Below are 14,640 nucleotides of genomic sequence, written 5' to 3'. Positions count from 1 at the left end.
TACACACAAATGCAGCCCGGGTTCTTTCCCAGTCGTAGTGTATAATGGTCAAAAAGCTCAATGTTTGACCTTAGTAACTACTTGACTTCAGTCTTCCACATGTCTTCTGACAAACTTAAGAGATTTTATTAGATGTGATTATTTTTTGTCACTCTACAATAAAGCTTCGACTGCTGAAGAATCCAGGCAACATTTACCCTACAGTTTGTACCCACGAATCAATAATCCAACAAATTATCAATATTTGCAGCAATAAAGCGCGCGATATATACTTCGTTGTTTTTCTCATCGCTTCTGTACGAGCTGAACTGTGGATTGACTGCGATGACTTCGTTGTATGGCGTTGGCCAATCAGAAACCGGTGCGCGTTGCACGCGAGTCGAAGCAGAGACATGCAATTGGCTGAAGTGTTTTTTCCAAAGGGGCGTATTTTTCAAGCCATCTTGACTGAATATTTAGCCTCATCCAAGGTAGATTAATTTGATATCTTCGAAACTTTGCTGCACCTAAATTGATAACTACCATCATTTGAAAGGTTTTAACCGTAGCTATGAGACCGGGTCGAGTTGGTGTGTCTGACCGTTGTCGCAGCGGAGAAGTGAAGTGCTGAAGATGACGCTGTCGCTTCCGAAATTACCGGTTAGCTAAGCTAACAGCTAGCATGTCCGCCTCGGTTGTGGTCTGTCACTAGCTGACATTTAGCCAGGTGCAGTTATTCCGTTTGGCACTCTCACTGCAGACGACGGTATTTAAAGGTAATCGACTTTGTTATTTTCAATGTTTTCAGCGTGGTTTAGTAAGTGTTTGGGTTTGTGACATGACTCCTGTTTGTCCTGTCCGACCGAGTAACGTTATCACATCAGCAATATACAATCTTTTTGCAGGGGTCTGGTACAAAGCAATACCTGTAACGCTGCGATTTGATGTATACGTCACATCAAATGTATACATGCAGTCAAGTTATGCATTAAGTCACGGTGCATATAGTGCAAATGCTTTCTGGTTGCTTTTCGCGTGTATAATTGGGCTGCTAATCAACTTGCAATACAAATGTTGTCTCTGCTGTTGTGCGCTTAAAATGGCTGACAGATGTTAGATACTCGGGCTGGTATTTAGTACCCTTCAACCTAACTACGCTCAGCAACAAGGAAAAAAATAGAGGCTACTGCTATTTGATTGGGCTGAGAGAAATGTGGCAGTGTTATCGACTCCTGATTTGACCAATGAAGAAACAGCTGAGCTACACGCATGCATTCAGTCCTATTTATTGTAGTGCTGTTTGTGCAGCAAGAGCTGAGGTAACATGCTGTGTTTTTATTACAACAGCACCAGAGTTGACCCTTTCGTGTCCAGAAAAAACACAGGAATAAATCTTTGCACACCTATAGTATAGATAGTATAAAATCTCTGAAGACAGAATACTGAAGACAATTTGTAACAAATTTATTAATTACGGATAAAGGCAACATTTATAATTACTTCTTTATTAAATTTAAATTTTTGTTTTTTGTTTTTTTTCTCTCACCTTAGTAGTGCTGTGTAATGTACATACATTAAAATACCTTGGGAACTAAAGTCCAACAGCGCTTCAGCTAGGTCAGATAGGTATCAGAATATAAAGAAGTTACATTGACCAGTCAGTTATTATAAGTTATTAATACAACCATTAACCACTGATGGTTAATGTTAATTTAAATTTAAACTTACTGCAGGTGGTAATAAAATGATAAACTGTAGTTATTTCCCAGCAAAAGCTGATTCAAATATGTACAAACAGCATGTTCAACAAGACTGAAGTGCCACATAAACCGATCTATCAGGCAATCTTCTAAATGGTGCCTAAATTACATATTTGGGACCAGAAAAAACCTTAATACACATAAGGTGGAAAGTTTAAACAGTATTTTGGTAAGTACTTGTTATATCATTACTTTGTGGTATGCTTGTGTGATGTTCCTGAAAAAGACAACAAATCCTCAGTTTTCCCTACAAGTTTTTAGATTTTTCACTTATTTTCATTTATGACCATACATCAGTTTCTTAAAGATAATCACTGCATAAATCTTTCTTCTCATCTCTTAGGGAGCGGGTGTAAACCCCCATGCTGAAGGTGTGAAGGAGGAATGTGAAACAGTTGTTATCGGAATCAACATGGGTAGGGGTCGAGGCAGAGGAAGAGGAAGGGGCAGGGGCTCTTCTGGCCAGTTGCGGCCCCCCTCGCCCTACAGACTGCAGCTCTCTCCATCCAGGGAGACTTTGACATATGCTCAGGCACAGAGAATAGTGGAAGTGGACCTAGATGGAAGGCTCCATAGGATTAACATCACAGATCCTCTGCCTGTTATAACTGAGGATGAGATGATGGCCCAGGACATTACTGAGTGCAACAGCAACAAGGAGAACAGTGAACAAACACAAAGTAAAACAAGATCTTGGAGGAAACCCTCAAACAGTAAAAGCAGGAGAAGTAATAAAAATACATCTCAACAAAACACACAATCTGGCTCCCAGCACACAGGAGCTACCAATTCCTTCCAGCACCTGTCCCACGAAACCTCTTTGCCTGAGCCCACTTTTCGTGTGTTGAGTTCGTGTTGTCCTTCAGAAGCACCTCCTCTTCCAACAGCCTATTATCGTTACATAGAAAAATCGGGGGAGGAACAGGACAGTGTGGCTGAATATGACATGGATGAGGAGGACCTGGCCTGGCTGGAAATGGTGAATCAAAAGAGAGTGTCTGATGGCCATGCTTCTGTAACTCCAGATACTTTTGAGCTGCTGATCGACCGTCTTGAGAGGGAGTCCATCCTGGAGTCCCGTAGCCAGGCTCTGTCCCAGACTGCTGTCGATGAGGATGCCTTCTGCTGTGTCTGTCTGGATGATGAGTGTCTAAACAGTAATGTCATCCTGTTCTGTGACATTTGCAACCTGGCTGTGCACCAGGAGTGTTATGGTGTGCCCTATGTACCTGAAGGCCAGTGGCTGTGCCGCTGCTGCCTGCAGTCCCCCTCCCGTCCTGTAGACTGTGTGCTTTGCCCCAACCGAGGAGGTGCCTTCAAACAGACAAGTGATGGACGCTGGGCCCATGTTGTCTGTGCCATATGGATCCCGGAGGTGTGCTTTGCAAATACAGTTTTTTTAGAGCCCGTTGAGGGGGTCAAGAACATCCCTCCTGCTCGATGGAAGCTCACCTGCTACCTGTGTAAGCAGAAAGGCAGGGGAGCATCCATTCAGTGCCACAAGGCGAACTGTTACAGGGCCTTTCATGTTACCTGCGCTCAGAAGGCTGGCCTTTTTATGAAGATAGACCCAGTAAGGGAGACAGGCATCAATGGTACCACCTTCTCTGTGAAGAAGACTGCTTTCTGTGAGCATCACTCTCCTGTAGGGTCTCGCCGGGATGGTTCAGGAGACGAGTCAGTTGAAGGGAGAATGGTGGGGGGCAGAGGGAACCGGGGTCAAAGGTCATATACTCAAACCTCCCCCTCACCACCGAACAAGAAATCCTCTAAGGGCCAGAAAAAGAAGAATGGAAAAGGATCTGGTGGCTCAACACGTCGCTCAAATGTGCCTGTGCTGCTTGTGCCTCAGATCCCGTCTCACAGGTGTGATATTTGCATATTGAATTTACATAAATCCAGTATCTGTTGCTTTTAAATACGTTTTTTTTACTATACTTCCAGTGATCTTGGAAGTAATTCTGCATTTTTTATACTAATTTGGTTTAGATACAGTACATTGGGAGTATTTTTTTAAATTTTAAATTGTATTTTAATAGGTTAGCGGTGTTGCCCCAGTATCGCCCAAAATTTTGTAATGCGAAACTTGTACAATTTTACAGGTTAAACAAGATCTGCACAGGAGTTGAAGTTCAGAGGAAGAATCAGTTCATGCAGAGGCTTCATAACTACTGGTTACTGAAACGACAGTCAAGAAATGGGATGCCTTTAATACGTCGACTTCATTCCCATTTACAGGCCCACAGGACTGCAGAGCAGGTAAAGAGAATAATGTAAGACTACATATGTTTAAAAAAAAAAAGAAGAAAAATAAGAATTATCTAAATTAATCTTTTCCATAAAATAGCATCTACAATTGCAACACATCAGCAAGTATACTGCTATTGTAAAAGAGCTTGTATTAGGTGTCGGAGTTTAAGTCTTCACACTAACAGTCATAGCTAAGCATGTGTAATTTTGCCATTCTTCACATGATTAACAGTGCCCATAACTAAGGCCTAAAACTAGCCTCTACATTGATTTTGAATTACTTTAAATGTTTATCTATGTGGTTGAGTATCATAAAATATTGAAACCTGCACTATTGTCAGAGTAACAGGCCTTCAGAGAATAAAGTCTGCTCAAAGCAGAGTCTATCATGGCACTCAGCATTCTTGTATTCTCAAATACTGAAATCAAGCATAAGCCCAGACATCACACTTTGCATTGGGTGATTCAAATAGATGGCAAGTCTCCACACAACCCTTCACAGTTTTGTCTTGGTTGCTGCAGATAGCCACAACGTGTAAAAAGTGATGGATATCGTGTTTGCTCATTCATTTATAATGCTAGGGGATGGCTGTTTAAACAAAGGTGTGCTGGTTAAAAAAATATTATTATTAGTGACTGAGATGATAAAATACAATTTATAACAACATTATTTTTGGCTGAAATTATGGGGGACTTGTATTGATTTCTTACTAAGAGCCTGGAGGGTGGTACCAGAAGCAAACTTTGCAGCTCACAAATCGGACCTCTTTGTGCTTTTCGGTTCATGTACAGAAAGAGCCTGATGAGAAGCTGTGTGCTGCAAGAGAGGAGCTTCGATACTGGCAAAAACTGAGGCAAGACCTGGAAAGAGCCAGACTTTTGGTGGAGCTCATCCGCAAGAGAGAGAGGCTAAAGAGAGAACAGGTGCGATAGAGGGAAAGTCTGAGGCATGAAAAAAGCACTTTTCATTTAGATGTTATGTTTGAATTTTTTTGTGTCAAAATTGTCATTTAAAAAGGATAGAGAAAATTGATTAGAAACTTCACAAATTTCACAAAATCCAGCTCTCAAATGTTAATATTTGTCAATTATGTAATAACGATCTAATTGGCTATATGGTAAGTGTCTGAAAACCTCAGCAATTTGAAATGTGATTTGGAAAATTTCTGCACTGTTCTCTAAGAAAGTGTGGGAAGTTTACTAAACATAGTAATAATTACATTTCAAAAATGATCAGCCAATGATTCAGTAATAAATACAATTTTTGGAGGCATAGTTAATTTGTGGTCTCTTGAATCCTGTAGAATTACCTTGTATTTCCGTGTGTGTTTACATCATCACTCTACAGATAAAAATTCAGCAAGCTGCTCTTGAGTTAAAGTTGACCCCTGCATTGGTGCTTTTGCGATCGACCTTGGACCAACTGCAAGAGAAGGACACAGCCAAAATCTTCACTCAGCCTGTCAATCTGTCAGAGGTTGGTGCAGTAAGACATCTTCATCTTTTTAACTACACAGTTTTCATTACATTTGGCAATAATATGACACATCTTATATTCTGATGGTAATGACACACTAAGGTCCCAGATTACCTGGAGTTTGTTTCCCAACCCATGGACTTCTCCACTATGCGGACTAAACTGGAGGAACATGCCTATTACTCTATCGCAGACCTAGAGAAGGATTTTGACCTCTTGATTTCCAACTGCCTCAAGTATAACTCCAAGGACACAATGTTTCACAAGGCAGCCTTGCAGCTGCAGGAGGTGGGTGGAGCCATCCTCCGTCATGCTCACAGGCAATCTCAGAGCATTGGCCTGGACCCTAACACTGGCATGCATCTCCCAGAGGCGCCGAACAAACATGGCTTCTACCACTGTACATGGGATGATGGTGAGTTGAAAGTGGGAACTAGATAATTGGTAATGAACATAAACTGCTTGCTTCATATATTCATTTCCTTTTTTCCCACAGTTGACTCTATGCTAGATCCAGACAACAGACTGCATTTAACCATAGATGAGCAATTGAAAGCCTTACTGGATAAACTAGACATGGTTACATCCATGCGTACTAGTGGTGGCCGAACCAAGCGTATTAGGCTGCTGCGCCGTGAGATCAACACTCTCAGGCAGAAGATAAACCAGCAGCAGCAAATAACTCAGAATATGAATGGTAATAATAAAGAGGATGAAGAAAAAGAGGAGGAGGACGAGGAGGAAGAAGAAGAAGAGGAGGAGAAAGGAAAGACAACTGAGAAGACAGGTGTTGTGGATAATGGGCCTTTGACTGTGTCCAACTGTGGGGCAGGTAAAAAAAACATTTTACAGTGTAATATTAATTTACTTCAATATAATTTCACTATTAATAACAGAGTTTGCACATTATTTGTAATTCTGAAATGAATATCACTTTGATCCAGATGACTCCCCACCTGTGTTAGAGCTTACTTGCCCAGTATCGTCACCACTTCCAGGAGATGCTCCTCTCGAGCCCCCTGTCCTTGGCATCATAACTGGAGGGCGAAGATCTCCTGGGCGCTCGTACAAACGTCAAAGATTATCCCGCAGTGGGAGCAAAAGCCAAGGAGAAGATGAGGCTGAAGTCGGTGAAACACCAACTTCACAACCAGAGGCTGTTCATGAGGTTACACCACTGGGTACACCCCCAACACTGCCATTGGTTGGGGTTGGTCGTCGTACATCCGTTCTGTTTAAGAAAGCAAAAAATGGGGCAAGGATGGCAAAAAACAAGTCCTCGCCACAAGAAAATGGGAAAATGTCTGAGGGAAAAAGCAATGGATTGGATAGTAACCCGACCATCCCAGATTCACCCAGTGTAACCAACATCACCTTACCTCCTACTCCAAACGCCTCCCCTAAACCTTCTTCTCCCTGCTCACACCACCTGAGGTCCAGACGCCTGAGTTCAGAAAGTGAAGTAGACAAACAGCTTCTACCACCCAGAGAAGAAGGTATATGAGAAATGGATCACAATCACTTGAATCTTGAAAGAGATTGTTGAAATTCAAAAAGTCCAAATCAGCCTTTTTTCTTTTTTTTAATTAATTATTTTTTGTTGGACTAGGCTTGACAAATGGAAAGCACACCTCTGCAGAGGAGGATGAAGACCAGAAATTAAAGTGAGTATTGAGAGCTGCTTTACCTTTTTTGGGTTAGAATTGTAGCTTTACCTTGATAATAAATTGTACCTTAAATGCTATAATTCATTTATTTAAAAAAAAATGATTACTTAGGATGTTATATGAAAGAGGTCACTGATAAGGATAAGCCTATAGAAAATTTACTGACTACAAAGATTTTAGCTTGTATAGATTTTTCATCCCTTAGCTTTCCTGCTTTATTGTCACCTTTTGGATTGATTTTAGCTAAACTATGTCAAGCCCCGCATTATTCGCCAAGGACAAAACAACATGATTAATGAAAACAAAGTTGAAAATGTAGCAGTCAAACAAATCAAAACAAAACAAAAAGAGACAAGTTGGTGGAAACTAAGTAATTATAAAATGGAGCAAATGTTGCTCCTTATCCACTGGAAGTGAAATAATTCACTCTGTGTGTCATATTAACCTAAGGAGTCATTTACATTTCAATGTTCAGAGCTTGTGTCTGCTGCCCATAAGTAATCAAAAGAATCTTTTATTGCCAGTTTAAAACTAATTCACATAATTTTTTATTTTTTATTTTTGTTTATGGCGGAAGTGTCCCACCACCCAAGCGTAGTCGGGGTAAACCTGCACTGGCCAAAGTCCCTACTAGTGAAAATGGAGACATCTCGGCATCTGGTATGTGTAAAAGCCATCAAAATACATAGAATTGCCTCTGTCTGGATGTATAATGCAAAAGTCTACATACAAAGAGCAAATGTTTAGTTTTCATAATCAGTACAATTCAAGTTCAGTATAAGTTTGGGATCAAGAGCTGTCATGAAAACAAATTAATTAGATGTATTGGAATATCCTGTTCACAGGAAAGTCTACGCTTCTGTCTTTAGATAGTGAGACTGAGCTTGCACCACTGGACCTCGTTTGGGCTAAATGTAGAGGATATCCATCATATCCAGCAATGGTGAGAATGTATTTCTTTTTATGATTTGCATGCCAAGATTTCCTTTCGGTCTCTCTCATCACTAAAACAGTGGTGCTTGAAAGTTTGTGTATGCTTTAGAATATTCCATATCTGCATACATTTGGCCTAAAAAAAGATCAGATTTTCAAACAGAAATTGTTTAACTTAACAAATGGAAAGCATCAATTTAGTAATTTTCCCAATCAATCGTATTGTCCACAAACGTGATACGGATTCTAAAGCAAACACTGAGTTGTTCTCATATTTGGTTAGTTGTCAGCCTATAGCTTGGATTCACTAGTTTGTTGCTGTCAAAGACTTTCATTGTTGTCCAAAACCTGTTAAAAACACATCAGCCAGAACAGCGCTCCACTGGATGACATATTTCTTCATTCCAAAACCTGTGCCCTTTCTATTTTTATGTTCTGATTCGGCTCTTTCTTGTATTTTGGTCGGTGAACTACACATACGCGACATTTAAGGAGGAATTATGGAGACTCCAAAGACTGACAACTAACCCAACATGAGCAAAGATGATTAAATGTTGGCATAAGCATCTGTATAGTGATTTTGGACAATATGATTAATTTAGAAAATGACCAAAATTATCCATTAAGCATTGCTCACGCAGGCAGGGACGCAGATCTTTTTATCTTTTTAAACTTTTAATTTTTGACACAGAAGACCTACTGGAGTAACTAAATATATTTGACAAAAATAGATTCTCTTTGGAGCATGTAGGCATCATCGCTGACATCGACATTTAACACAAAGCATCTCACTTACTCTGTGAGACACAGACCTGAAGGCTTGGAGTGTGTCTTGTTAGGACTGCAGCTGCATCAGCGATGCAAAAGCAGTGCTTAGTGCAAGACTTCCTCTGGGAGTAGTGAGTGCAAATAAGAGGGGGAACCCCACCAGGCCCGGCCTGTGTCGTAGGCTGTTAAAGCATTAATGTGTTGGTGTTTGTCTTCAAACATTGCAGTTTTTTGACACTGTCTCACTTTGACCTATAAATGTAGAGGCTTGTTTTCCTAAACGTCTGTGTCTGTTGCAGGATTGATAGCTATCCATGTTTCTAACATGAGAGAAGGACCAAGCACAGTACTTCAGCGTGAATAATTGTAATTTTTATTTATCTACAAAAGAACTAAATATTTTTTCAGTATGTATGGTTAGGGTTATTCCAGGACCATTAAAACTCTTGCTAGCAAATGTTCAAATATACTTTCCTTCTAGAGAATAACACTATTTTGTCTGTTTCAAGTTGAGGCACACTCATAGTCACCATAGTTACATTACTGCAAACTCATTTATCTAATCACCAAAGTACATAGTGTTAAAAACTCACAGCTCACAGAAAGCTCACAACCTCTAGTAATAACTCACAAGGAATTCTAGTGCAATGTCTAGAAAATGGCTGTATTGTGTTTTGGCTGTGACATAGTCATTAGAGATGATTGCTGCAGGTCTGGTATTACATCATAGTGCGAGGGTATTCAATTTATTTTCCAAACAGGCCATATTCTGAGCCCTCTATGTGCCTGTGGTCCAGTGGGTAAAGAGCAGGCCATTTTAAATGGGTATAAAAAAACACTGTTGACATTGGACCCGGGGTTGGGGGAGCAGAGAGTTTGGGATAACTGTTAGTGTTAATGTTTAGTGTGACAAAAAAAAAACTATACAGAGTCACATTTGTATACAAATCCTGTAATATTATAATATTACATTAATATTATTGTTATATACTTTAATATGACAATCAGCACCATTGTTTGGCCTTTTTTTGCCTGCCCAGTAACAGCCTAAGCTTTTAAACAAATGCAAATGTTTCACGGACTCAAGGAGTCAATACTATTTGGTATTTAAGACTGGTCTAAAATGAATTACACTCAATACCAGTAGTCAAATCGAACACACCAAATTAAAAAAACCCTTCTTTTTAGGACTTTAAGCATTCCAGCTCTCTGTACTGTGTGCGTAGTATTGGGTAAAGGGTAGGCATTAGTTCCTAAGGCTTGGGAGTATAGAAGTCTTGATGTCATGTCACATGCTCAGAAGACTTATCTGCCGGAGGCGTTTAGCTAAAATGTTAATATTATGGATACTGGGGTATATTTTGTATCAAGTATTTGAAGTATGTGCTTTTTTATAATTCAATTCACACTTTGTTGGGAAATATTTTACTTTTTACTCAATTATATTGATTCAAGAAGGGTAATTATTAATTACTAATTAATTAATTATTAATTAATTACTTTTCAGATAAAGAGCAGACATCAGGTTCAGTTGTATGATTCTCTTCTGCAAAAAATCTACAATCATTTTAGTCTCTGGCAACACCAAAAATGGTGGACCATGTGGGAAGAAAAATCGCAGCACCAAGTTGATGCCTCAGACTTGAATGAAATACTTATTACACAAACGTTCACAGTGACAAACATTACGTTACACATTATATTTTTAAGTGCATTATAAAGATTTATGTAGATGCCCATTAAGCTGGTAGTTAAAATGTTGATATTATTGATGGTTATTGAGGAACTTGAATTGAGGAGGGGTGGCTGTAGCTCAGTTGGTAGGCCAGTTGTACAAGGACCACAGGGTTAGTGGTTCGATCCCAGGTCCCAGATATATGTTGAAGTGTCTCTGGGCAAGATACTGAAATTCCAACAGCCCTTTCCCACAAACTCAATAGAAATTGGGGAGGGTTGCGTAAGGAAGGGCATTTGGCGTAAAAACTGTGCCAAATCAACATGTGGACCATGATCCCCTGTGGCGACCCTGAAGCCAAAAGAACTAACTATTGAGGAACTATGTATATTAAGTGTTTCTACAATATGCTATTTTATATTTTTACTTACACACACTTCTCAGATAAAGATTAGAAATCAAGTTCAACTGTATGATTCTCTGCTGCCAAGCATGTGCAGGGCATTCACACTTATGGCTACAAGAGTCTTGAGGCAGCAACTTGCTAGTGCTGATCTTCTTCCCATAGGATCTCTTGTTTGGTGTGGTCTGGTTCCTGCTCCAGACTCAAATTATTGCAACTGTTTGGTGGCAGACAATCATAGAGCTGAACTTGATGTCTGATCCTCACCTGAAAGTTAACTAGTAACTACACTTACTGAATGAATGCAGTAAAGTAAAATGTACAACATTCCCTAAGGTAGTAAAAGTATAAACACTGCATACTGGAAATGCATAATACATGGAATTCCACAGTAACCAGTAATAGCCACATATGCAGCTCAATAGTCCCATCAATACACACTGCTGATCTGCATGTGCAGCAAGGAGCACTCACTGGTTGGTCATGTGACATGATGTGCTGACTTCTATACTCCTAAACCTTAGGAACTAACATCAAGTGTAAGAAGCCCCTACTCTCCAGAGAGACCAATGCTGTTCCTCTACAGTTTGCTCAGTGATGTGGATAAGCCAGTAATCAGATGGGAGAATGTTCTGTAGACAGAAAAGACCAAAGAAGAACTTTTTTATTCTTTCAATGAGAAGCATTATGTTTGGCACCAGCCGAACACTGTGTTCCAGCACAAAACCTTTTCTCATCTGTGAAACATATTGGTGGGAGTATGATAATTTTCACCTGCTTTGTTCTTTTACGGATACTGCATTATTCAATACATTATACATTGATACAAGAGAAATTTACACAAAAATGTCAATGTATCTATCTGTGAACTGCAGCTCAACAGAAAGATCATGTACCAAGACACAGAATATCCCAAAGAATGGTTAAAGTATATTAAATTACATATACTCTGAATTTAAATCCTGACTTTAAAGCTATAGAAACATTGTGGAAGACGATCAGTCAGACATTTCTTGTGTAGTCTGGACTTTATTATGTAAAGTGCCTTAAGATGACTTTGTTGTAAATTGGTGCTATATAAATAAAGTTGAATTGAATTGACTTTCATAAAGGCAGCTGAGCAATATCCCAGAGTTGCTGTTGTGTAAAGAGGAATGGGCTAAAATTCCTCCAATTTGCTGATTAAATTTACCAGAAACATTTATTGAAGATCATTTTCCACAATAAATGAGAAGCACATATTTATGTTTTGATTATTTTAATGCTTTTTTCCTAATTTAAGGAGGTAAAAACCTAGGTCTCTAAATCTTAGGCCAAGTTTATGAAACAATAAAGGCAGTTTTTAATGGTTAACAAACTTGTTATTAGTTGTCACATTCTATAGAAAGGAATAAAAATTCTGCTACAGTATAACTTTCATAATCTATATTTACAGATTGTTGATCCAGACATGCCCCAGGAAGGACTTCTTCACAATGGCATCCCCATTCCAGTCCCTCCTGTGGAGGTGCTTAAACTGGGCGAGTGGAGGCAAACAGAAGAAGGCGAAAAGCTCTTCTTAGTACTGTTCTTTGACACCAAAAGAACTTGGTAAGATACAGTCATGCAGGATAATCCTTTTGCTGAATTTTAAAACATTTGGAAGTACAATTAAATATAGTCAATTAGATAGTCCTGCTTAGTCACTTTTGTCACTTGGCTTTCAGGCAATGGCTCCCACGTAACAAACTACTGCCGCTGGGAATGGATGACACTGTAGACAAACTGCGCTTATTGGAAGGCAAGAAACCCAGTGTTCGCAAATCTGTTCACACTGCATATGACCGGGCCATGGTTCATTTAAACCATGTGAGAGGAAATCTTAACTTTACTCCCTCCAATTTTATATAAAACTTAGTTTAAAAATATTATCTTAAACCAGATATTTGGTTGATGTACATCTACAAAAGCTTCATTAAATGTGGAAAAGTAAAACAAAGGATTACATTTCGAAAGTTTATGATATTTGAAGGTCTTCTGCATAAAGCTTGGATTTTTAAAATGACAAAGTGCTCAACATTTTCATAGCTAAATTTGTTCATTTATTCCTGTAATTTTTTTAAAAAGGTTTTACAATGTTGTTTTTGCTTTGTGTCATAAAGTTTTTATTTTAGGCCAAAGTGAGAAAAGTGTAAATACTTCATAGTGAAATAGATTGTCTTGATTCAAAACATATTTTGATTGTATTTGCCATTGAAATTTCACTGTGTTTTATGAAGTGTGAAAGTCCCACTTAATGTTTACGTCATATCTGGACTCGAAGTTAGTTTTGCTTTGACCGCTATAAAGTTTTTTCCCTTTGGGCATTCCCTGCAATACTGTAGTTTGTCTGTTGTTAATATATTAACACAAAACTTAAAACTGAAGGCCTTTTATTTATATCATCCTTTGCATAATTAATCTAGCTCTTTAGTTGCTAGGTTTTCTACCATTTGAGTTGAGAGTCTAAGGACAGAGGGTGTCACTGTTGTACCGATTTTAAAGCCCCTTAAGGCAAAATTGTGATTCAGGACTATTTAAATAAAACTTGATTTGATATATGTAATGGACCATTGTGCATAGAAAACATACATTTTAGTCAAATGGATGTTAATTCTAACATTCTTAAAGATTTAGTCCAGCTATGACGTGTTGTAGGTGAGACTTGAGAGATTATGACTTATTTTTCCATATTGTGAAACTGTATTATGAAACTAGAATGTTGCAGCTACTTGGTTAGTATGGTGTGAAGCCACAACAAAGGTGATGCTGAGTTATCAAAACGTCTACTGCAATCCTTTACTGAAGAATTTGCAGTTGTTTGCAAATCTTATAGATCGGGCTGAAATGACTTGAAAAGCACAATCAGCTTGTTTTAAAAGAAAAAAGATTGTAGGATTGGTGATTCCTGGAGCCATATATGTGGCAAAACCCTGTGTGTTTGTACAATATATACATATATGTATACAACCTCCGTGTAGTAAAGGTGCATGTGTATAGTTTTGTAAATATGTAAATGTATGTTTATATTGGCTTACATGAGGTAATTTAAGGAATGCAAAAATCAAATTTAGATTTTAATTTATAATTTGTGGCAGTCAAGAGTGTTATTTAAAAAGTAAAATATTGAAAAGATTTATGTATGATGCTAAGTAGCTCTTTGTAATAGTGATGGTATTCACCAACATGTCAGAACATATTCTCTAGAAGTGAGGTGGCACAAGATCAGATCTCTGTAGGCTGTAGTGACGGCACTGGTCTATATATGAGGTTTTTTGTTTTACTCGGTGGCACAGGAGATTTTTGATCTTGTCATTCAAAGTGTACTGTCAGATCTTTAATCTGCCTGAGACAATATTTTCTCACTCACAGAATAAATGCTGTTTGAAACAAATTTCTATGTATTTATTTTTTTTAAACACAGTTATGCATTTGTTTGACCAATTTATCCCAGACTTCAAGGCATTATAAGTTAGATCTGAACTAAATATAGAGTAAGAAGAATAAGTAAAGTGTGATAAAGTTCACATTTATACTGACTACATCCAAACTGTTTAGGTGCCTGACCTATTTTAAAGGCTACAAGTTAATCTTCCTTTCCCAGAATTTTTAAAGCAATCAGTCTAACCTCTGTAATGTTAAGATGATCATACTTAACTGGCAGGACATGTTTAAAAAACTACAGAAATGGCCATATTCTATATATCAAT

General features: G+C 38.5%; 1 protein-coding gene across 4 annotated transcripts; it reads left to right on the top strand.

Moving 5' to 3' along the window:
• Window positions 1-433: 433 nt before the first annotated feature.
• On the top strand, window positions 434-13,977 carry brpf3a (bromodomain and PHD finger containing, 3a). Of its 4 annotated transcripts, none has more exons than XM_067505678.1 (13): window positions 434-755; window positions 2,083-3,605; window positions 3,842-3,998; window positions 4,782-4,913; window positions 5,338-5,466; window positions 5,569-5,881; window positions 5,963-6,298; window positions 6,411-6,962; window positions 7,076-7,130; window positions 7,711-7,793; window positions 8,003-8,076; window positions 12,348-12,502; window positions 12,619-13,977. In XM_067505678.1, the coding sequence occupies exons 2-13, from the start codon at window positions 2,152-2,154 to the stop codon at window positions 12,800-12,802; spliced, it is 3,624 nt and encodes a 1,207-aa protein (XP_067361779.1). In that variant the 5' UTR covers window positions 434-755; window positions 2,083-2,151; the 3' UTR covers window positions 12,803-13,977. The 4 variants fall into 4 exon arrangements, with proteins under 4 accessions (XP_067361779.1, XP_067361778.1, XP_067361781.1 ...); XM_067505677.1 differs by having other exon boundaries at window positions 7,979-8,076; XM_067505680.1 differs by lacking the exons at window positions 12,348-12,502; window positions 12,619-13,977 and adding an exon at window positions 11,437-12,327.
• Window positions 13,978-14,640: the final 663 nt, after the last annotated feature.

This window comes from Channa argus, chromosome 5 (genome assembly GCF_033026475.1).
Source record: "Channa argus isolate prfri chromosome 5, Channa argus male v1.0, whole genome shotgun sequence".
NCBI lineage: Eukaryota > Metazoa > Chordata > Actinopteri > Anabantiformes > Channidae > Channa > Channa argus.
This window is presented reverse-complemented; position numbering and strand designations above follow the sequence as displayed.

What these genes read in the sequence shown, in the direction of transcription:
- brpf3a (XM_067505677.1), top strand. Translation starts at nt 2,152, where the DNA reads ATGGGTAGGGGTCGAGGCAGAGGAAGAGGAAGGGGCAGGGGCTCTTCT. An exon ending in CCCACAGGACTGCAGAGCAG is followed by an intron (nt 3,999 to 4,781) that starts GTAAAGAGAATA and finishes GTTCATGTACAG; the next exon opens with AAAGAGCCTGATGAGAAGCT. An exon ending in AGCCTGTCAATCTGTCAGAG is followed by an intron (nt 5,467 to 5,568) that starts GTTGGTGCAGTA and finishes TGACACACTAAG; the next exon opens with GTCCCAGATTACCTGGAGTT.